We start from the raw sequence: 24,462 nt of genomic DNA, 5'->3' as shown, positions 1-24,462 counted from the left end.
TTCATAAACCATCAACATCAGATTGTTTGTGGTCCGTCACCCAGCACCCCCACTAATCAGGAGTAGTTCCTGCACTGGAAATACACAGTTCTGAGATATTTACTGCAGCACTGCCCCCATTAAAATGAATTTGAGCAGCACTCTAGTAACCAGCTCAATTAGGGTCAGGGAAACTTCCCGGTGGGCCGATGCCCAGGGTGCCGCCCAAGCCCCCATTTCTGCTGTTGGCTGGGTACATAATACGCTATCAGTGGTAATTAACTCTGTTAGAATCAGGTACTCATGTACCCGGTCAGCGACATGTCCTCCTGAATTCAACTCCTGCATATCACCACCTAAGCCCCCCGCGCCATATCTTAATCAGAGACAACTGGAAAAGGAGGAGAGAAAATGAGCCCCTGTTGATGGCCAACTCAGAGGGAAGGCTTTTGGGGCAATATATTGTGCGGCACTGTGGTATGTGGCGCTATGGTGTTGCTGACCTGCCTACTTTTGGTGCCCCGCCTCCTGTCAGTTTAGACCCTCCTACAATATAGGGCAACTTTTTAGTTTTTTTTTCAGGGCCACGTGCTTTGTGAATCTGGATAAGGACGAGCAATGGCTACTGCCATCTCTCATCCTCACGGCTTATGCACACGAACGTATTTTCTTTCCGTGTCCAATAGTTTTTTTTTGCGGACCATATGCGGAAACATTTACTTTAATGGGTCTGCAAAAACAACGGAAATGACTCAGTTTGCATTCCGTTTCCGTATGTCCGCTTGGCCGTTCCGCAAAAAAGTAGTGCATGTCCTTTTATTGTCCGCAAATCACGGTCCGTGGCTCCATTCAAGTCAATGGGTCTGCAAAAAAATACGGAATGCATACGGAACACATCTGTATGTCATCCGTATTTTGCGGATCCATGCCCACTTTGCCCATGTGTTTACTGTTTGCAAACATTACAGTACATTACAGTAATGATAAACTTCCTGTTTCCGTTTGCGATCAGCAAAAAACTGATTGCATACAGAAACCATACGGATATGTTTTGTGGCATAACAGAACGGATGCGGCAACAAAACAGAAAAAAAACAACTCAGATATGGAACAACAGATCCGTTAAAAACGGACCGCAAAACTACAACGGTCGTGTCCATGAGCCCTTATACTGTGGAGGAGATTGCAGTGTGTAAATGCAGCTCTTTCCTCCACATAGGCTGGCGCTTTTTCCTACAGTGTGCAAGCACGGACACCGCTGCTGGATTTCTGGGTGGTCATAATCCCTGTATACAAGCAGAGTATAATCTGATGGAAAGATGGATCCAGCCAGCAAAGGAGGCAATATGCACAATCACAATACATTAGTAATTAGTTTGTATTTACTTTCTCTACATGATAAATGCAATTTGCTGAAGTGACAGAACCCCTTAAGGCCTCATGCACACAAACATATTTTCTTTCCTTGTCCGTTCCATGTGCATTCCGTTTTCATATGTCCGTATTTCCGTTCAGCAAAAAAACAGAACATATCCTATTATTGTCCGCATTACGGACAAGGATAATACTGTTCTATTAGGGGCCAGCTGTTCTGTTAGGAAATATGGAATGCATATGGAATGCACACGGACGGCATCTGTATGTTTTGCGGATCCGTTTTTTGCGGATCGCAAAATACATACGGTCGTGTGCATGAGGCCTAAGGGAGTAGTCAGATTTTTGTTTGGAAAGGTAGAAGGTCAATGTATAGTAACCCCTTCACTACCGAGCCACTTTTCACCTTAAATCCCAGGCCGATTTTTTTAAAATCTGACGTGTCATTTTATGTGGTAATAGCTTTTATTTATCCAAGCCGTTCTGGGATTGTTTTCTTGTGACACATTGTACTTCATGACAATCATAAATTTGAGTCGATATGTAAAGGAATCAAAAATGTAGAAAAATTCTAAATTTTCTAAATTTTAATTTCTCTACTTTTAAGACAGATAGTAATAACTTGTAAAATAGTTATTAATGAGCATTTTCATATGTCTGCTTTATGTTGGCATAACTTTGTAAATGTCATTTTATTTTTTCAACAAAATCCCCAAAACCATTTTTTTTTTTAAGCGCCATTTCAGTTATAAAGTGATTTTGAGGGGCTTATGTCATGGAAACCACCCATTAATGACCCCATTTTAGAAACTACATCCCTCAAATTATTTAAAACTGATGTTACCAACTTCATCGACCCTTGAGGTGTTCCACAAGAATTAAAGGAAAATGGAGGTGAAATATAAAAATAAATAACAATTTGGGGTAGATTTTTTTTTTTGTTAATCATTTTTTTCTTGCAACACAGCAAGGGTTAACAGCAAAATAAACCTCGATATGCATTACTCTGATTCTGCAGTTTACAGAAATACACCATATGTGATGGTAAACTGCTCTATTGGCACGTGGCAGTGGTCAGAAGGAAAGGAGCGCCATATGGATTTTGGAGGCAGATTGTGCTAGACCCTGACGTACCCCTACAGTGGAAACCCTTAAAAAGTGACCCCATTTTGGAAACTACACCCCTTAAAAGAATATATTAAGGGTTGTACTGAGCACTTTGACCCAGGGCCGGCTCCAGGTTCATGTGGGCCCTTGGGCGATAAAGTCTCAGTGGGCCCCCCAACTCAGTGATAACTCTCTGAGTACAGATAATATAGTAGTTATCACCTGCAGTCCTATGTAACAACAGAGATAACACAGTGATGGCTATCTGAGTACAGAAAATGTAGTGTCATCTGCATATATATATATATATACACTAGTGCTGATAATGTGGTTGTAACAAACGAGCGGGTGTGTACCCACTGTGCCACTGACTGGCAATAGTCTGGAGGGGAGTAACTAAGCAACACCAGATCTTCACTAGTGCCTCCAGTGGTGAGGATAGACTTGAGCCAAGGTAGTTTCCAGGGGCGACTCCAGAGCATAAACCCAGTCAGTGGCAGCTGGTCCAGCAGACCAGAAGATACCAACAATGGTACCAGCAGAGACAGACAGCGGTACTGATACAGATGCAGGTACAGGTACTACAGACAGGCAAGGCAAAACAAAGGCAGAAGCAGTTACCTGCGCTGCAAGCGATAAAAGCAAAGCGGCCCCAGGCAGAGCTGCACACGGATAGAGATCCCCCCTCCAGGGAAGCCAGAAGCAGTAAGGACTGCCAGACAGACAATAACAGGACAGAGAACAGGCGCAGATGAGCTCTGCTAGGCTCTACAGGAATACAGACATGACAATGGACACAGTTAAGCACTGCTAGGCTAGCAAGGAACAGAACAGGAACAAATAACATAATACAGGGCAGATACAGACAGAACAGGACATGGCAAAACAAGGAACACAATACAACAATGTAAACCTAGGCGGAACCATATAAACGGACAGATGAAAAGACCCCTTCGGTCAGCAGCAAGGAGCTAAACCCAGAACGGAACAGGATAAACTGACAGACAGAACAACTAAACCAGAACTGACCCCAGGAACAGGACACACAGGGAGAAATAGGTGCTGAACAAGTGCACCTGCAAAACCACCCCCAGGCACAGCAGACAGGGGAGTTAACCCCATCAGCACCAGAGCTCAGAACAGGACACACAAGAACAGAACTGGGCGTTGCCCCTGGCAACCAGGGTACATGGATACAGAATTACAGACACAGTCAAAGGGGGTACACACGTACACGGGCAGGTTCACACTAATACCGCAGCCAGCACGGAATCACCCACAGCCAGTACGCACCGTGACAGTAGTAGTGTTACCTGCAGTCCTATGTAAAACTACAGATAACACTAGTGCTGATAATGTGATAGTGTTACCTGTAGTCCTATGCAAAATCACAGATAACACGAGTGTAGATCATGTGGTAGTGTTACCTACGTCTTTAATGTGCCTCCTTGTGTCTTTCCCACGGACTCCATGCTGGCGGCGCTGCCTCCTTTTCCATCTTCTTCTTGCCCCGCACAGAACGTCCTGATGCAGCTGCGTTAAGGTCTAGGAGCACTGTGGGCATGGTGATGGTGACACACACAGGGACACACACACTGGGACGGTCAAATACACATAGGGAGAGACACACACACAGGGACAGACACACACACAGGGTCGGTCAAATAAACACAGGGACAGACACTCACACAGGGACGGTCAAATAAACACAGGGACAGATACACACACACAGGGACACACATACACACAGGGACAGACAGACAGACACACACACAGGGACAGATGCAAGGAGCCACTCATACACACAGGGACAGACACACACAAAGGAACAGACACACACAGGGACAGATACACACAGGGACAGACTGTCATGGTCTCTCCTGTGACGGGGTTAGAAGATCTAGGAGACTGGCTGCACGTGATGTGATCTGACAGCCTCTCTGGTTTCACTCTTCTGTGTTGTTGCTGGGTATGACCACACCTCTGGTCTTAGGTGTAGCTTAAGTGGTCATTTCTACTCCTCTATTTAGTCTGGCCTCCTCCATCATGCTATGCAGTTGATAGCTCCTTTTGGTTTTGAAGAGCTGGTGTCTGGTTCTCCTTTGAGTTCCTGCTCATCTGCATATTTTGAAGTTAAGTGTCTTTTCCCTATTTCTTGTTCGTGGGTTTCCCCTACCCTTTGGTATTAGACCTGGGGGAGTCTCCTGTTCCTTCAGCTGGGAAGGAACAGGTCATATCTTGACCTGACACTATTTCCAGGCCCCTTTAGGGTAAGATAGGGCCCTAGGTTACAGCGTATGAACATTCCTACCATCAAAGTCTGTTCATACTTATAGTAGTCAGGGATCGGGTTAGGGATTCACTAGGTGGTCACCTTTCCCCCTTTCCCTAGTTTCCAGTCCTAGTACCTTTTCCCTTCCCTCTTATGGTCGGTGTGGAGTTATCCTCCCACACCGCTCCTTGATACAGACACACACACACACACACACACACAGGGACGGTGAAATACACACACAGGGACAGACAGCCACACACAGCCACACACACACACAGGGACACAAATACACACAGGGACACACACAGACAGACAGACACACATGGACACACAGACACTCACACACACAGGGACAGATACACATACAGGAACACACATACATACAGGGACACACATACATACAGGGACAGACACACACACACACACACACACACACAGAAATAGACACATACATATGGACATACTTATGCGATGGTGAGATCATTAACTAACTTCTGTCTAATGTGTGTGGCCACCTTTAGGGGACATTAAAAGGGAATTCCGCATTCAGTTATGCTCCAACCTTTTGTTATCTTCTAATATGACTCCGACTGATTCCCAGTACTGAGGGGACATGGACTGGGATTTATAAAGGAATTATCAACATATACCAGAAGGTATTCTCTGTAGGACTGCAGGTGATATCTACTATATTATCTTTACTCACAGAGTTATCACTGTGTAAGTGCTCAGTACACCCCTTAATATATTCTTTATGGGGTGTAGTTTCCAAAATTAGTTAACTTTTTTCACTGTAGGGGTACGTCAGGTTCTCTTCAAATACAAAATGGTGCCTAAAAACCATTCTAGCAAAATCTGCCTCCAAAATCTATATGGCGCTCCTTTGCTTCTGACCATTGCCACGTGCCAATATAGCAGTTTACCATCACATATTGTGTATTTCTGTAAACTGCAGAATCAGAGTAATGCATATTGAGGTTTATTTTGCTGTTAACCCTTGCTGTGTTGCAAGTCCCACTCTGGGACTTCAACTTTTGGGGGTCTGATCCCCTGTACAATGCATTACAATACTTACAACCTGCTTGCCTGTGAGATCCAGGTGGCTTGATCTCATAGGCTTCAGGGAAGGCAGCCACCATGCCTAAGGAAGGCATTGGGCTGCCGTCCCAGCCATTGGTTCCCAGTCACAGCAGCGCGGGGTGATGGCAGCTCCCTCCCTGCACGGGCATCGCACTGGCTGCGGTCAGCGCTGACCATGGCACATCTAGGGTTAATACGCATACAGCAAGGGTCTGGCTATCCGTGACTGCCGGACCCCTGCAGTTAATTGGGCGCCTTAGTACTACGCCGTTGGTATTTTAAACATAGTAGTGTACGGGTTAATGGGGTTGTCTCACATCCAACATTGGTGGCATATTGCCCCATTCACGTCTGTGGAACTGCTGGAAATAGCTGAGCAATGTTTGGTTATTTTCGACAGTCCGATAAAAATAAATGGAGGTCAGCCACGAATGAGCGGTGCAGTCTTCTTCACTTTGGGAGCTCCATTCTAGAAATAGTTGCGTTTCCACCTCTCACATTTGTGGCATATCCTAGCAATATCCCACCAATGTTGAAGGTTAGACAACCCCTCTAAATTCCACTTTCAGTGGCAGACATAGACACAAATTGCAGTAGTCCACTTTGAGTATAAAACATGGCAAGCAAATAATGGATTCCATAAACCTGAATTGTCTATTAAAGGGTTAGTTCCAATGTAAATACCAGGAATTTCTGCAACAGTAAATAATACATTTGGCTAAATTGTTTCCTAATAATTAACATAATATATTCCTACCTCTTAGTTCCATGCCCTACAAGGCAGATGTATTTGCATGTACCAGTTGGTGAAGACCAGTGATGCCAATCTCCGGAATCCAGAATCGGTGAAGAAATGCCTAAATATATTGTCCTTTCTTCAGCTCATCATGGAAGTTGTCCTTCCACAAGAACATCTCTGCTGGTTAACTTTTAATGGTATGCACAGTTATAAAACTAGATGGACATTTTCACTTATTAACCAGTTTTGAACACTGACGAGAGCGCTGTTGGTGTTTCCATACAGTGTGCTCTTCTAGGATGCAATTTTCTGTTTTCCATGTGTTGGCTGTTTGTGCATGAGTCACCAATATTTTTTTTTAATCTTGCCTCCATTTAGGAAGTCTTCACATATACACCATATGCAGACATTTAATGGCATTAGGACGTTCATCACAGGTAAGATGTAATCAGTAGATCCATAGTCGTCATATATTATAAAGATTCATATTTCTTATTAGAATCATATTGAGGATTTGTAGCTCGTAGTGATGATGCCTGATTCAGGGAATTGGGGTACTAGGGCTAAGTCATCGCTTTTCAAACTGTTATATAGAAAAATGAATTTAAGTTGTCTGTTCTTTATTCACGACCATACAACTGGACTAATCTGCACCAAATGTGGCATGTAGCTAAATCAGGTGCTTAGAAAGCTCTCCAGGTCTTACCGTTCTTGACACGATTATGACACCATCACATAACCCGTGTTAGCCCCAAAAAGTTTGCAGGTCCTTCGTTCATTTCTGACACACACGCAGTCACATGACCCCTGTTATCCAATAGAAACTTTCATGTCCTTCAATCTTTGCCTCACTGTTTTACACCAGGTTTCCATAATAAGTCCGCCATTTTTCTTGACTGTTATAGGGATACTGTGGATATCACTGTTTTAGGAGCACTGTAGATGTCACTATTATGGGGGTCACTGTGTACATCTTTTTACCACACACACAAGCAACAAATGAAATAGACAAAACAGACCCTTGCGAAGCTTGTGAATTTTGAGATCCTAGATCTAAAGACGCTTTGCTCAAAACTTTGGATTAATGCTGTACGGAGATCTGTCTCCATACAGCATTAAAATGTATGGCCTCCAATGAGGCCAAGTCAGTTATTCCCATAGTCTCGCGAGAAACACTTCGGTATTTAATTTTTAAATTGAAAAAACATTTGAAAACCTGAATCCGAACTCGACTTCGGTTCCGAGGTACCAATCGGAACCGAAGCCAAGTTTGGATCCAAGTTTTAAAATGTTTTTTTCAGTTTTAAAATCAAATACTGAAGTTATTCATCAAAGTCTTGCGAGACTTTGGGAATAACTGACTTCGCCTCATCAGAGGACCTGCATTTTAATGCTGTGCAGAGACGGATCTTCGTACAGCATTAATCCATAGTTTTGAGCGAAGCGACTTCGGATCTATGCTCTGAAGCTCGCTTCGTTCATCCCTACTCATGAACGTTACCATTAGCTAATATGAGAAGGGCCTTTAGTTGCTCAGAGGTTTCCTTGGGTTCCGTTGTGACCTCATGTACAATTACACGTCTTGATATGAGCATGATGTTTGTTGGTCAACCACTCGTGGGGGTGGGGGGTAATAATGGTCTTTAATTTCCTCCATCTGTACATAATCTAACTGGGGATTGGTGTAGTCAGAACTCTTTAGAGATGGTTTTGTAACCTTTTCCAGCCTTATGAGCATCAACAACTCCTCTTCTTAGGTTTTCAGAAATCTCCTTTGTTTGTACCATGATACACTTCCACAAACGTGTTGTGAAGATCAGACGCTGATAGATCTTTGTTCTTTAAGTAAAGCAGGTCACCCACTCAAGCCTAATTGTCATCCCATCGATTGAAAACATTTGACTCTAATTTCACCTTCAAATTATCTGCTAGTCCTAAAGGCTCACATTTGCCACTCACAGACATGCGATATTGGATCATTTTTCTCAAAAAATGACCATGTCTGATATTTTTGACTTATTTGATTTAGTTATCTCTATTTACCTTTAGGACTTTTGTGAAAATCTGATGAAAAATTCTGAAGGGTTTACGAAATTTCAGGTCTCTCCAAACTCTAGTTAAATTGTAATTTAGTAATTGTGCTGTGATCAGATAGAAAGTTTTAGGTAGAAAGTACATTTTATTGCCAAACTTTCTCTAGACAGAACTGCTACATATTTGCTGTAGTTATTTTTATAACCCTCTCCTGTGAAGAATAATTCATTTTTATAACCCCATCAGACTCAATATGGAGCAGCAATGAACTGAAGGGTCTCATCAACTGTACTGCATAGCCTATCTGATGGCGACCTCTAGTGGCTACTTTGGGGTATAAGACGGTTATAAAAAACAAATCAGTAGTCTGTTTGCTCTTCTCATCTGTGTCCACATATTTATCACCATTTATGAAATAATAAATCTTAGCATTCAGCATTAATGTCCATGACTATTGCTTTAGTGTCTGTAAACTAATTCCTTATCAGTCTAGCCAGATATAAAACACTTTATTCCCCATAAATGTCAAATCACTGTGTTTTATCAGCTAATAAACATTGGTTAAACGCTTCCTTATTTCAGGCTCTTGAGTTCCTGCTATGGGCAAGTGTATGCATGGAGTCTTCTGTTCCTCTTTTATCCGTCCGTTACTTAACCTGGAGGACGACCCTTTATACTGCGGTGTGCCAGTGTTATTTTGACTGCCGCGCTGGTGTTCATGGAGAGGTAAAGTAGAAGATGCCATAAACGTCAGGCTGCATATTTTATTTCTGGATACTATAGAACGTTTTTTATATCTGGACATACCAAGCAGCTTGCGATATTCTGGTAATAGAAAGCTCCCACTTCCTTAAAGTTATTGTAACATTGGGCTTACCTTGGTGAGCATTTTCCTAATCGAATTCATATTGCAGCACAGATTGAGCAGCGTCCCTGAAATATGCTGTGCATAAAGTGAAGGGAAGGAGACAGAACCTGGGTTTATATATTCATTGCAGAGCTTTACTGTGCAGCGCAGATTCATTCTAATTTCTGCTGAGGCTCCTTACTGAATTGCAGAGTCTGCAGCTCTGTCTCCAAGCCGTTGTTTTATGCCAGCGTGCAGCACAGATTATGCGGCAAAATCCAAACCGACTTTCATATTGTATAGAATGCTATACAGAATGGGGGAAATTTATCAAACTGGTGTAAAGTAGAACTGGCTTATTTGCTTAGCAACCAATCAGCTCCTTTGGAAAATGAAAGGTGGAATCTGGTTGCTATGGGTAACTAAGCCAGTTCTACTTTACACCAGTTTGATAAATCTCCACCAGTATCTTTATATATTAACTGCAAAGAAAAAGGGGGTTAGTCAGCACATCCCAATGCGCAGGGGCACGCTGCTATGGCTGAGAACAACACTGTAAGGCTAGGTCTACACAACGACATTTGTCGCGCGACTTATAGGGCACAACTACACTGCAACATTTGTAGAGCAACATTTTGTTACACCAATGTCGCGCTACAATTTTTATAATGGCAGTCTATGGTGTCGCATTGCAACATGCAACATGCTGCGACGCAACAGTCGCAGAAAAATCCATTTCGAATTGTTGCGCGACATTAGTGCAACAAAATGTTGCGTGACAAATGTCGTCGTGTAGACCTAGCCTAATACAAAACAGGCAATGCAACCGCTCTCTGAAAACCATGCATAATAATTACTAGTGCTATACATTAGAGATGCTTGGCAAATCATTTTGTACAAAATTATTTGAGCCCGTCTGCCGCACGTCAAGGCGATCTCTGTAAGACGGGTTCCTTACCCTAAAGTCTACCTGTTATGTGCCATGACGGCTACCATACAATTCAGGGAGTGTAGGTTCCACATGCATGCTGGGCCTGCTTTAATTTCTGTCATTTTTGGTGCCAAAATGGCCTCCATTATATCCAAGGAATGCAGGTACCAACATGCATGCCGGGCCCACTCCACACCACTCCTGGTGCCAAATGGCCACCAAATACTGCAATGAGAGTCCACAAACTATCTCTCTCCTGCTGCTAAATGGCTTCCAGTAAGTGAGGGGGAGCAGGCCAAGCTATATACTCACACTAATTAAAATCAGCCTATGGGGGAGACGAGCTGGTCAGGAGTGCATGACTAAGGAGGCAGCCACACCTCCAGCACAAACTGCAAAGAAAAAGGGGGTCAGTCAGCACATCCCAATGCGCAGGGGCACGTTGCTATGGCTGAGAGGAACACTGTAAAACAAAACATTTATGTATTACGTATCATATACATTTTTTAATACATTTAGAGGGTTAACTCCAGGCTTAAATTCACACTTCAAATTTTTCGATGGCTTTTCTGTTCTTAGAAAAGGATTTTTATTGGGCAAAAGTAATAAAACTAAAAAAAAAAACTATACATATTTGGAATCACAGTAATCATACTGACCCAGAGAATAAATTTATTATGTTATTTATGCCGCAAAGTGAATGTGTCAAAATTTATAATGTAAAAAGTCAATGGCAATTAATATTTTCCCATTTCCCCAGCAAGAGTTAATAAAAGTTAACCAGTAAGGCATGTGTACACCAAAATGGTGCTATAAAAAATACAACTTGTCTCAAAAAAATACAAACCCTCAAATGGCTACATCGATGGAAAAATAAAAAAGTGTTAGCTCTTAGAATACAAGGAAAAAATTGCATGGTCACTAAGTGCCTAACTGCAGGGGTTAATGTATCTGACTCACTATTTCTCAAAATTTTAGAAAATGCCAACTCCTCAAATAATTCCCAAAAATGCATACCACATGAAAGAGTGTGGTTTTGAGATGTTTTTTTTTCCACAAAAAAAACCCAATAATACTAAATGTAGATGTGAAAGACTTTGTGATGAAAATCACGGGGGTCATTTATTATTATTATTATTTATTTCTCGCTCATATCATTGGGGGACACAGGACCATGGGTATAGCTTGCTGCTGCCACTAGGAGGCGACACTAGGCTGAAAGCTGTTTGCTCCTCCCCTGCAGGCTATACCCCCTCCAGCCTGGAGAGAGCATATCAGTTTTTAGCTTAGTGTCGTAGGAGGCAGACCTCCCTGCTTTGCAGGGTGGCACTTTGATTATTTTATTTTATTTTTTATTTTTTCCAGAATCCGGATGGGGGGTCCAGGGTCGCTTGCGTCCCTGCACCCCCGGGAGGCGGGCCGGTGTACCTCGTCCACCGCCTTGCCGCCCCAAGAAGAAAAAGCGGACCAGGGCAGCCTCGCTCCCCTGCTTCCCCCCAGCTACAGGACTACCCTTTCTTCAGCCCTCTTCTGCCCGGACCCCTGTTGCCTTGTGCCAGCGGTCGTAGGGTGGTCCTGCTGGTGTTTCAACTGAGGGTGAAGTCTACAGATGAAGATAGGTAAGTGACTCGTCTCCTCTGGCCTCCCCCCCCACTCACAGGATAACAGCGTGCCGTACTGCACGGCACCAGTGCCCCTGAGCGCCCGCCCGTCTGCCTGCCCGTCTGCCTGCCCGCCCGCCCGCGCTCCCGCACCCGGTGAGTTCCGCCGGCACCTGTCGCGGATCTGTACGCTCCGTCTCCCTCTGTTCTTCGCCGCTGCATCGCGCACGGCAGCGTCTTCCGTGCGGTCGCAGACGGCACTGCGCAGGGCAGATGCGCTATTCGCGGCGCGCCGGGATCTTTGCGGCCGCACGGCGGTGTCGGGCTCTTCCCCTCTGCTGCAGCGAAGCGGCCCCTTCTGAGCAGCCATATTATCGGGGACTTAGGCACGCTGGCCGCAGCTGCGGTCAGGTGCACAGGGGTGGGCGGCGCTTGCGGCCCTCTTCGTTATCCTGCCGCTCCCGGGCTGTCAGGGGGCGTGGCTTATTCTCCCGCCCTGCTGAAACTTCCTCTTCCTCTCAGCGCAGCGTGGTGGACACAGGACCTTGGCTCCCGCTCCACTCTGGTAGGAGATAGATACCCCGTTCAGCAGGATATCAAACCATGTCTGACCCAGCCACTGACCCCCCTCAGGCAACCTGTGTGACCACTCACTATGCCTGTTCAGTGTGTTCAGCCAAATTCCCTCGGGGCCAGTCACTCTCACTGTGCTCGGCTTGTCAGAAGCCCGCGCAGAGCAATCCCCCTAGAACACTGCAGCCCACAGAAGCCTTAGATCGCCCTGTTCAGGGGGAACCAGACTGGGCAAGGTCCCTGTCTCGGGCAGTGGAGGACCTCTCTAAGGTTTCCCATTCCACCCTTTCTCTGTTGGGTCGTTTGGTAGATAAATCGCCACCGGTGCAATCCGCGCAACCGCATTGCACGCAAACCAGAGGCAGACCTCCTAGTAAGCGCCCCAGGGCAGGTAACCGTTCCTCCTCTGACGCCTCTGCATCCCCCCCTGCTACTGGATCCCAGTCACAGGCGTCCTCCCTGCTAGGCGACGCACTGTCAGAGGGTGAGCTCGGGGATTCTGATGCGGATATGGATCTGGAGCACTCTTCTCAGATTGCTTTCATGGTGGATAGCCTGATTTCGGCAATAAGGGATACCTTCCGGGTTCAGGAGGATCTTCCCTCCACTAGCCAACAAGGGGTGTCGTTTCTGCGTGCGAAACAGACTCCTAAGGCTTTCCCGTTGCACGAGGATTTTTTCTATTGTGGTTAACAAGGCTTGGGACCAGCCAGGTTTGCGTTTTGTTATCCCAAAGCGCCTGGACCTTCTCTACCCCTTTCCACGCGAGACAGTGGAACTGTGGTCCTCCCCGCCGAAGGTGGATCCGCCGGTGGCTCGACTGGCAAAATCTACGACCATTCCGGTAGCGGATGGTTCGTCACTCCAGGACCCGGTGGACCGTCGCGTAGAGTCGCTCTCCAAGTCAATCTTTACGGCGAGCGGTTCGGCGCTGCGTCCGATTTTCGCATCCGCCTGGGTAGCCAAGGCGGTTTCGGAGTGGTCCGTCCGGTTAAGCCAGGACATTTTGTCCAACCTCCCGCCTGCTGAGCTCGAATTGTCTGCGCTCCAAATTTCACATGCGGGAAAATATATCTGTGAAGCGGCACTGGATGCTGGATCGATGGTCGCTCGTGCCTCAGCTCTCGCCACCTCGGTACGCAGGGAGTTATGGCTCAAGGCCTGGAAGGCTGATTCTTCCTCTAAACGTTCTCTCCTAAAGCTTCCGTTTTCTGGGGCTCGGCTTTTTGGGCCGAAACTGGATGTCATAATCTCAGAAGCTACGGGTGGCAAAAGCACCCATCTGCCCCAACCCAAAGCGAAGCGGCCTTTTCAGTCCAGGCCTGCGTCCTCACGCTTCCAGTCCTTTCGCCGCTTCTCGGGCACCCGTTCAGCCCCCACCTCCGCGGCGGGACCACCCAACCAGGATCGGCGGAAGGGCCCATCCTTTAAGCCCCAGCAGGCTTGGCGTCCACGTGCCCAGCAACCTCGCACAGCGCCGGGTAAGCAGCCTTCCGCATGAAGGTTTGTCCCCACCTTCTCAGGTGGGGGGGCGCCTTCTCCTGTTCCAGGACATTTGGCACGCCCACATTCCGGACGCATGGGCGCTCAAGGTAGTTTCCTCGGGCTACAAAATAGAATTCAGGTCCCTTCCCCCCAACCGTTTCTTCCCTTCCCAGCCTCCCAGGGATCCCGTCCGGGCCGCGGCTTTCTTGAACGCCGTCCAGTCCTTACTTCTGCGGGGGGTTATTTCTCCGGTACCTCCAGAAGAGCGTTTCACAGGTTTTTATTCCAACCTGTTTGTGGTCCCCAAGAAGGAGGGCGATGTGAGACCGGTGCTGGACCTCAAGCTTCTGAATCGCTATCTGCGGGTGCAGAGGTTCAGAATGGAATCCCTTCGTTCCGTTGTAGCCTCGTTGGTGCAGGGGGAGCACATGGCGTCTTTGGACGTACAGGATGCGTATCTCCACATACCTATTGCTACCATGCACCAACGTTTCCTCCGATTTGCCATCCAGTCGGATCACTTCCAATTCGTCGCGCTACCATTCGGTCTGGCGACGGCCCCGCGGGTGTTCACGAAGGTTCTGGCACCACTTCTGGGGATTCTGCGGTCCAGGGGCATTACCCTTCTCCCATACCTGGACGACATCTTAGTCAAAGCCCCGTCAGCGCCGCAATGCGCAGACAGCCTTCGGATTACGATGAGCACGCTCACTCGCTTCGGCTGGATTCTCAACCGAAGGAAGTCATGCCTGTTTCCGACCACTCGAATCAGGTTCCTGGGTATGACGTTGGATTCCGAGGCCGCCGTGGTCCGTCTCCCTCTGGACAAGAGATTGGGCATTCAGAAGGCAGTGGTTCTGCTCAACCGGCATCGCAAGGTATCGATTCGCAACTGCATGCGAGTTCTGGGGCTGATGGTGGCCTCATTCGAGGCGGTACCGTTCGCCCAGTTCCACACCAGGGTGTTTCAGCGGCTCATCCTGTCCTCCTGGGACAAGTCCCGGGATTCACTGGACCTCAGGATCTCGCTGCCTCAGCCCGTTCGCGAGGCTCTCGCCTGGTGGATGATTCCGGACAACCTGTCGTCAGGGAAGTCGTTCCTGCCGGTGTCATGGACGGTGATTACGACCGACGCCAGCCTCCGCGGTTGGGGAGGGGTCTTCGGTACTCGGACGGCCCAAGGTGTCTGGTCTCTGTCGGAGTCCAGACTACCCATCAATATCCTGGAGCTCCGGGCCATCTACCTCTCCCTTTGCCATTGGACCACCGATTTGCGGGGCCGTCCGGTCAGGATACAGTCGGACAACGCCACAGCGGTCGCCTACATCAATCACCAGGGGGGGACGCGCAGCGGACCGGTGATGGACGAGGCCGCGAGGATTCTGCAGTGGGCGGAAGCCCATGTCCCGATGGTCTCGGCGGTCTTCATCCCAGGCGTGGACAATTGGACGGCGGATTTCCTCAGCCGAACGACGGTGGATTCGGGGGAGTGGGCTCTCCACCCGGAGGTGTTCGAGGACCTTTGCCTCCGGTGGGGTCGCCCGGAAGTGGACCTAATGGCATCTCGGTTGAATCACAAACTCCCGTGCTTCCTGTCTCGCGCAAGGGATCCGATGGCTTACGACGTAGACGCACTCGTGGCACCGTGGGGCGACTTCAATTTTCTGTATGTATTCCCGCCACTGCCGCTCCTACCGCGGATTCTTCGCAGAATCAGGATGGAGGGTGTTCAAACGCTCCTGATTGCCCCGGACTGGCCGCGCCGAGCTTGGTACTCGGAGCTCGTTCTGCTCCTGGGGGACGCGCCGTGGCCTCTTCCACTCAGGCCCGACCTGCTCTCGCAGGGCCCAGTCTTCCACCAGGGTTTACATACGCTGCGTTTGACGGCGTGGCTGTTGAAACCTTCCTGCTGAAGAACAGGGGTTTCTCGGATGCGGTCGTTCGAACGATGATTGGGGCTCGGAAGCCCTCCTCGGCGAGGATCTACTATCGTACGTGGAGGTCGTTCTTGAAATTCTGTGAGGACAAGGACCTCCCCTCCAGGAGTTTTTCCCTCCCTACGGTGTTGGCCTTTCTTCAAGCAGGTTTGGAGCTGGGTCTGTCCCTAAGTTCGCTGAAGGGGCAGGTTTCGGCCCTTTCCATTTTTTTCCAGCGTACGCTGGCAGTGCTGGGGCCCGTCAAGACCTTCATGCAGGGTGTTGCGCACACCGCGGTTCCATATCGGCCGCCGTTGCATTCCTGGGACCTGAATTTGGTGCTGGTGGCACTTCAGTCCGAGCCGTTTGAACCCCTGAGGGAAGTCTCCCTCCGCATGTTGTCGTGGAAGGTGGCATTCCTGGTTGCCATTACGTCCATCCGTCGGGTGTCGGAACTGGCGGCACTGTCGTGCAAGGAGCCTTTCTTGGTGTTCCATCAGGATAAGGTGGTGCTCCGGACGGTGCCGTCGTTTCTGCCGAAGGTGGTGTCGGCGTTCCATGTCAATGAGGACATTGTCCTCCCCTCGCTTTGCCCTAAACCTTCTCATCCTAGGGAAGTGGCGCTTCATCGTCTGGATGTGGTGCGGGCCTTACGGGTCTACCTGGCCGCGGTAGCCTCCTTTCGGCGAGCGGACTCTCTGTTCCTAGTTCCGGAGGGTCCTCGGAAGGGTTTGGCGGCATCCAAGGTGGCGATTGCTCGGTGGATTAGATCGGCCATTCACGAGGCCTACCGCTCCAAAGGCAGGGTTCCTCCGCCTGGCGTCACGGCTCACTCGACCAGGGCGGTCGGGGCTTCTTGGGCACACTTTCACCACGCTTCGGCGTCTCAATTGTGTAAGGCAGCGACTTGGTCTTCGTTGCACACCTTCACCAAGTTCTACAAGGTGCATTCGTTCGCATCGGCGGATGCTGCTCTTGGCCGTAGGATCTTACAGGCCGCAGTGTAGTGGCTCGACTTGGAGGTGGAGTCAGCGGTTTTCCCACCCTGGGGACTGCTTTAGGACGTCCCATGGTCCTGTGTCCCCCAATGATATGAGCGAGAAAACGAGATTTTTGTGAACTCACCTTGTAAAATCTCTTTCTCGCTTTATTCATTGGGGGACACAGCACCCACCCATTGTTGTTGGTTTCTACTGAGACCAGTGGTCCAAGTTACCGGTTGGGACTGAGGTCAGGTTCGGTTGTTTGGTTGGACTGTGGTCTTCCTGTTTTGTTTTGTTTCGGTATGTTTCTCCTACTGCTGAAGCACAAACTGATATGCTCTCTCCAGGCTGGAGGGGGTATAGCCTGCAGGGGAGGAGCAAACAGCTTTCAGCCTAGTGTCGCCTCCTAGTGGCAGCAGCAAGCTATACCCATGGTCCTGTGTCCCCCAATGAATAAAGCGAGAAAGAGATTTTACAAGGTGAGTTCACAAAAATCTCGTTTTTAAAGCACCATTAATTCCATGGCGCTGTACATCCAGCTGGGTTTACACAGAAATAAAAAACACAGTAAACAAGAAACTATTAACAGACTGGTATAGAGGGGTAGAGGACCCTGCCCAGAAGAGCTTACAATCTATAAGGGTGGGAGGGGTGAACACAGTAGGTGAGGGTATAGGCTGCTCTTGTGACTGTGTGGTGGCAGAATGCTCATTGCAGATAGTAGGCTTTCCTGAAAAGGTGGGTTTTCAGGTTACTCTTGAAGCTTTGGATGTTAGGAGGAGAGCTGTCACGAGGGTGTCAAGAGCCACGTCTGACTCTGTTATATCCGGGGTCAGGAAGTTGCAGCGGGTGGATTATATGTTTCGTCAGTGAAGAGGGGATTTTTGCTTCTTGGGAAATGGAGATTTATGTATATCTCCGTTTTCCATCCCTTCTATTCTATTCCTAGCATGTTGCCCGTGTTTCCCATACAACCCGAATATCCTGTGTATAAATACACTGCCTCCAGTCCTTCATATACCCCAGGAGCAACACACAACCCTCGCAGATACTTATATATAAAAATAGTTTACTGATAACGTAGAGATGACAAAGCAATGGACATTATACATAAAGATACAGATAACACAATACACAGCCACCTTGGTTCCTGCCCACCCTGTATGCTATGCAAATGTGGCTAATAATGTGTATGTACAGTCATGTGAAAAAATTAGGACACCCTTTGAAAGCATGTGGTTTTTTGTAACATTTTTAATAAAAGGTTATTTCATCTCCGTTTCAACAATACAGAGAGATTAAAGTAATCCAACTAAACAAAGAAAACTGAAGAAAAGTCTTTTCAAGATCTTCTGTAAATGTCATTCTACAAAAATGCCTATTCTAACTGAGGAAAAAGATAGGACACCCTCACATGTATTCCCTCTTAAATTGGCTCAGATCTCACACAGGTATATCACACCAGGTGCACATAATTAGTAGATCGTTACTCTGCATGTTGAATGAGGCTTGCCCTATTTAAACCTCAGACATTTAGTTTGGTGTGCTCCTGACTGTTGAAGTAAGAGTGAGCACCATGGTGAGAGCAAAAGAGCTGTCAGAGGACTTCAGAAAAAAGATTGTAGCAGCCTATGAGTCTGGGAAGGGATTTAAAAAGATCTCAAAAGATTTTGAAATCAGCCATTCCACTGTCCGGAAGATAGTCTACAAGTGGAGGGCTTTCAAAACAACTGCCAACATGCCCAGGACTGGTCGCCCCAGCAAGTTCACCCCAAGAGCAGACCGCAAGATGCTAAAAGAGGTCTCCAAAAACCCTAAAGTGTCATCTCGAGAACTACAGCAGGCTCTGGCTACTGTTGATGTAGAAGTACACGCCTCTACAATCAGAAAGAGACTGTACAAGTTTAACTTGCATGGGAGGTGTGCAAGGAGGAAACCTTTGCTTTCCAAGAGAAACATCGAGGCCAGACTGACATTTGCCAGAGATAAAGTTGACAAAGACCAGGACTTCTGGAATAATGTTCTTTGGACAGATGAGTCCAAAATTGAATTATTTGGACACAACAGCAGAGGACATGTTTGGCGTAAACCAAACACAGCATTCCAAGAAAAGAACCTCATACCAACTGTGAAGCATGGAGGTGGAAGTGTCATGGTTTGGGGCTGCTTTGCTGCAGCAGGACCTGGTCAGCTCACCATCATAGAATCCACGATGAATTCTACTGTGTATCAGAAGGTGCTTGAAGAACATGTGAGACCATCAGTTAGAAAATTAAAGCTGAAGCGGAACTGGACCATGCATCATGACAATGACCCAAAACATACTAGTAAATCAACCAAAGATTGGCTGAAAAAGAAGAAATGGAGAGTCCTGGAATGGCCAAGTCAAAGTCCAGATTTGAATCCCATTGAGATGCTGTGGGGTGACTTGAAAAGGGCTGTACGTGCAAGAAACCCCTCAAACATCTCACAGCTGAAAAAGTTCTGCATTGAGGAGTGGGGTAAAATTTCCTCAGACCGATGTCGAAGACTGGTAGATGGCTACAAGAACCGTCTCACTGCAGTTATTTCAGCCAAAGGAGGTAACACTCGCTATTAGGGGCAAGGGTGTCCTATCTTTTTCCTCAGTTAGAATAGGCATTTTTGTAGAATGACATTTACAGAAGATCTTGAAAAGACTTTTCTTCAGTTTTCTTTGTTTAGTCGGATTACTTTAATCTCTCTGTATTGTTGAAACGGAGATGAAATAACCTTTTATTAAAAATGTTACAAAAAACCACATGCTTTCAAAGGGTGTCCTAATTTTTTCACATGACTGTATATAAAGTATATCCAGAGTCCACCAATATACAGTCTACTGGATCTACTCTTCTAACCAACTCACATCCAGTACCTGACCATTAGTATATATACATATAGAGAGTCCTGCATAAACAGAATACAATCGCCGACTACAAATATCTATATGTACACATATAAAGTCTACTGGGATATTATACTTATATACATACCCACATACGCACACATATAACTTAGCTAGCTCCTGAAGTGCTGTTGTTCCAGTGGGTGGCAGGAAGAGAGAGCCCCTCCCTCCCTCCCAACTTTCAAAGTTTAGCAATCAAGCATACTGTAGGTGATTGTTATATCTGTTTCCAGAAAAGTCATGTTATTGCCAGTATAGCCACCTGTGCAACTCCCTCTCCCAGGCTGACTTTCCATTTGGAAAGCTAGTTGACAAATCCTGTAGGAATAGCTCCTAAATAGTCACTAACCTTTCAATACATTTTGCATAAATCTATAGTACGTACATGTGAAACTTTGACATATATCTTATCAGAGACAAAATGCTCCTATATCTGTTCTTCCTCCTAAACTAAAGGTGGCCATACACATTTAATAGCTGTTGGCCAAACGATCGTTTGTCCTACAGCTATCTTTCTCTACTCCCTCACTACTCCCTCATACACATGCACATTTGGCTTAGCTGAATGAGTATGTGTATTTAAAGGGGTTGTCCAAGTGAAAAAAATAAAGCACTGTAAATCTGATGGTCAGCAATATATACATAAGCTAAGCAAGTTTTAGGCAAAAAATATATATTTCCTCAGTTCCCTAGTTCAGTTCTGGCCCTTTGTTGACATGCAGTTGCAGAGCTGTAGGGGCGTGTAACAACAATCTCTGAGGTTTCCCTCATAAATATTTGTGGGTGTCAACAAAACCTGAATTTACTTTCCCTAAAATTGCTGCCCTGTCTGCAGTCTGATCGTTGGGTTACTCATGTTGTATGTGTGGGTAATAACTTGGACAACCCCTTTAAGGGAGAGAGCTGCTGCCAGTCACTTCTGGTGGCTGCTTGTCTCCTGGGAGAGCAATTTTTTTTATTTCGTCTGATCGTTCTCTCGCCGAATATCATCTATCGGGGGAAGGGTTGGAGAGAGTCGGGAGCTCCAAATACACATTAAACGTTCTAGTTTGGTTCGGCCGACAATACATTCGTATGTATGCAGGCCATAACATTCTCTGCTACGTCTGGACTGTCACATCGGTGAAGGATCAGATTACATGCTGCCAATAGAAGTCTACAGAGGGGAAAATTTATCCTCATAAGGTTTATTACAAGTTTGCCTGTATTGATGATTTATAAAACCTTGATAAAAGGATAGTGACCATTTAATGTCACATTATATGTCACCCAGCTGTCTACTAATAAATATAGGAAGCAAATACATTTTTAACATCTTCACAGAAGAGGAAAGGGTTTTTGTTTCCTTTTTTATTTGCATAACTTCTTTTTCTTTATTTATGAAATACAAATAATGACATTTTACATAAACTACAGAAATGAATATTCATCTTCTACTTATGCAAATATTTCCTGAGAAGCAAACCTGGCCGCTGACCTTCCTTATTCACATAGGATTATGCTGCAATTAATATTTTTGTTTATTGATCTATTGTTTCATTGTATGAAAGACAACGTTATTGAGACATCTCATATTTGATATGTGTGTGTTTTTATAGGTATTTGCTCGTCGTGCTCTCAGTAAGATCAACGAGCTTAGTCAGCTTGAACATATAAGCGATTCCTCATACAACGAAGAGACAAAAAAAGCTTTTAAAGAGTCCACTCTTAAGGTAAACAGACATTTTTTTCCGCTGTAAGAAGTGAAGTGATTGTAGGCACTAGGCTTGAGTTACAAGCTCAGTAAGATATTCCTAGACACACCAGCCAAGGAACAAGACATGTAATACTGCCTGTGGGGTAACTTATACATATAACAGGAATCTTGCTTCTCCTTAGTGCTACTGAAGCATGAAGGAATGTATTACATTTTATATTACAGCTGTCCTGCGTCTAATAAATATACCTAAACTGGAAACAGTATGTGTAGAAATGGAGACATGTAAAACAGTCTACAATATATCCTTTATACTGTATAGTAATATATGTTATTGTTAAGGTGCCCATACATCTTCAGTAGCTATCACCTGACAGCTATCTCTCCCGACTCCCTCAGACACATATACACTTTTGGGGGGGGGGGGGGGGCGTTATTAAGGCTAGTGTTTTAGTTGCCAGTCTTAATAACCCCTGGGCTGGCGTAGATCAACCAAAGTTATGAAGAAGTGCCAAAAATGATAAATGAAATGGGCCTGCTGGCCGCTTTCCTTCCTCACCCATTCCACACCCCTGGCGTGAGCGGGGAAAAATCGCAGATTGCGGTGCAAATAACCTTTGCGCCACCACAGAAAACTGACATATATCTGATAGTAAATTACCCCCTTTATCTTTTCATCTTAAAAAAGAGATCAACCCTGTTAATAAGGAAATCTATAAGATGTTCCTTATAATGTGTGGGAATTCGCTCTGGTAGTTAGGACTAGTGGATGCAGTATAGAGGCAAAGTACACAGTTCTTGAATCAAACAGCAGTGTTTATTCACACATTGGTGTATAACAAAATGCAGATAAGGTGTATCACAAAACGCAGGTGGCTTGGTGTTTGTTCACACACAAGGAAAGTCCATAAACAATAAAAGTCACCTTTTTCTCCTGGGTGTTAATTCACACCCTGTTAGCAGTTCGGCCTCATCAAGTCCATAGGCGGCCTGTTCGCCTTTAGAGGGGACTGAATCCTCCAGCCCGGCTCAAACCTCAAATCCCGGCACAGCCCTCAGTTCACAGCACACAGACTCCTGAGCTCCACTGTCAGACGGAGGTAATCCTCCTCACCTGGCAGTGCTGGCTGGTTTTTATGCCTGGCAAAACCCAACCTGGAATATGGGGAGTAGTCACCCACCCAGCACTTTGACTACTCCCAGTAAGAGCCGTCCCGGATCAGCTATGACAGCCATGCTAAATCTCAAGGTGTCAATTAGCAATAGCTGCTGCTGAAACATAAAATACCGGCTCTTACTTCACCGAGGCCAGGAACCTCGGTGACACATACCTTTATTCCATGATGATTCCAGGTGCCATCTTACAAATGTTACAATGGGAACTCGGAGCACCATTCAAGAACATGTACTATGTAATATATAGAGTGGTTGTGCACACCTCATTTGGAGAAATTCATCTATCGTTTATGTAAAGCAAATTGCTGGTATATAGTGACAGTTTTATTTACTAAAGACAGGTGGACCATATATGTTAGGGTCTCCGTAATGAATATCCCGGATAGTCCTCAAGTGGCTATATAGCTCTCTGACAATTCAAGCAAAGTAGACATCATATGTCAACATTCATCAGATAGATACAGACGTTAGCCAGATTCATCAATATAGTATTGACGCTGATATCAATAGAGATCAATATTTCATCCCCATGGGTCTGAAGAAGATGATAGTAAAAAGGACAATAATAAAATATATCCACAATAAGACCACAATACAAATACTTATACTAAAGTGAATGCATAAAAATAAATCCACCTATTAAAAAATATAGTGATTATGTTGGAGAGGAGCCTTATATTTAGGTGTAAGATAATTCCACCTATGTAGACAATATTTCCACCTAAAAAAGAAAAATAGAAAGAGTTCCACCTGTACAAAGAAAAAGGAGGATTCCACTTGAAGGGAAGTTTCTCCAATAGCTATATAGTCCACAGTGCAACTGCAAGGGTTAAAAATGTATCAAATAATTCATCCACTGTAGGAAGACCGTATTGTCTGTTGTAACAAATGGATATATATATATATGTTTCCAATTGTTTGACACTGTATCACTTCAATTAAGAGTGAGGTAACGTATACTGAAGATTCGTTACCAATAGCTGCAGCTTTGAAAAGTTCCCGCAGTACACATGAAAAGTAGGGCTTGGTGGTACCCTTACTCACGATTCGTTGTCCCGGTTGGGAAGCAGCCTGGCGGTGGTGAACGGAAGATCAGGTGATGTGTTCCGTGTCTGCCGCAGATATTTGTCATGCCCTGTTCAGGTTATGTGCGGACGTCTGCCAGGTTAGAAGCACGTGTGTAGCCTTTTGTTTTGTTTTGGAGTTGAGCTGTATCTGCCTCCCTTCAGGTGCACTGAGTGGGGTCGTTGGTATGAGTTTAAATTACGCCCACTCCCAGTGTCCTGTGCGGGTTATAGCTTCTGTCTGGCTCAGAGGAAGTAAGGAAGGATTTGCTGTTCCTGCTTAGTAACCAGATAAGTTGGTTTTGTTTTTCTTGTGGTTGTCTGTCTAGGCTGTTAGAGTGATGCCTACCCCATCCAGGTCCTGAGGGAGCAGGCTGCCTCTTTCCCCCTTTCACCATCTTAGGAATTTTAGGGAATCTTCAGCCTAGGCACGGGGACACTTTTATTCCCACCTTAAGGGTCTGAACGTGGGCATAGAAGTCTAGGGAGAGCTGGTAGGGATTTGTCAGGAGGTGACCTTTATCCCCAGCTTCTTACCTAGACACTTGTTTGGTGGTATTCTGTGTATCTTGTATCCTGTCCAGCGTGACATTATAACCCGCCAATACTTTGACTGCCATTTCTCAGCTGTTTTGAGATGGAGTCAATTGATGCGCTAGTTGATCCCATGCAGGGATTA

General features: G+C 46.0%; 1 protein-coding gene across 1 annotated transcript in view; it reads left to right on the top strand.

Moving 5' to 3' along the window:
- CFAP54 (cilia and flagella associated protein 54) overlaps window positions 1-24,462 on the top strand; it is a 383,858-nt gene that overhangs the window by 9,603 nt on the left and 349,793 nt on the right. The window contains exons 4-7 of the mRNA XM_044280574.1: window positions 6,580-6,751; window positions 6,933-6,991; window positions 9,171-9,314; window positions 21,446-21,559. Of these exons, the coding sequence (XP_044136509.1) occupies window positions 6,580-6,751; window positions 6,933-6,991; window positions 9,171-9,314; window positions 21,446-21,559 (489 nt within the window). The remainder of the gene's footprint in view (window positions 1-6,579; window positions 6,752-6,932; window positions 6,992-9,170; window positions 9,315-21,445; window positions 21,560-24,462) is intronic.

Source organism: Bufo gargarizans, chromosome 2 (assembly GCF_014858855.1).
Source record: "Bufo gargarizans isolate SCDJY-AF-19 chromosome 2, ASM1485885v1, whole genome shotgun sequence".
Taxonomy (NCBI): domain Eukaryota; kingdom Metazoa; phylum Chordata; class Amphibia; order Anura; family Bufonidae; genus Bufo; species Bufo gargarizans.
Note: the sequence above shows the minus strand (reverse complement) of the source record. Positions and strands in the feature narration are given on the sequence as shown.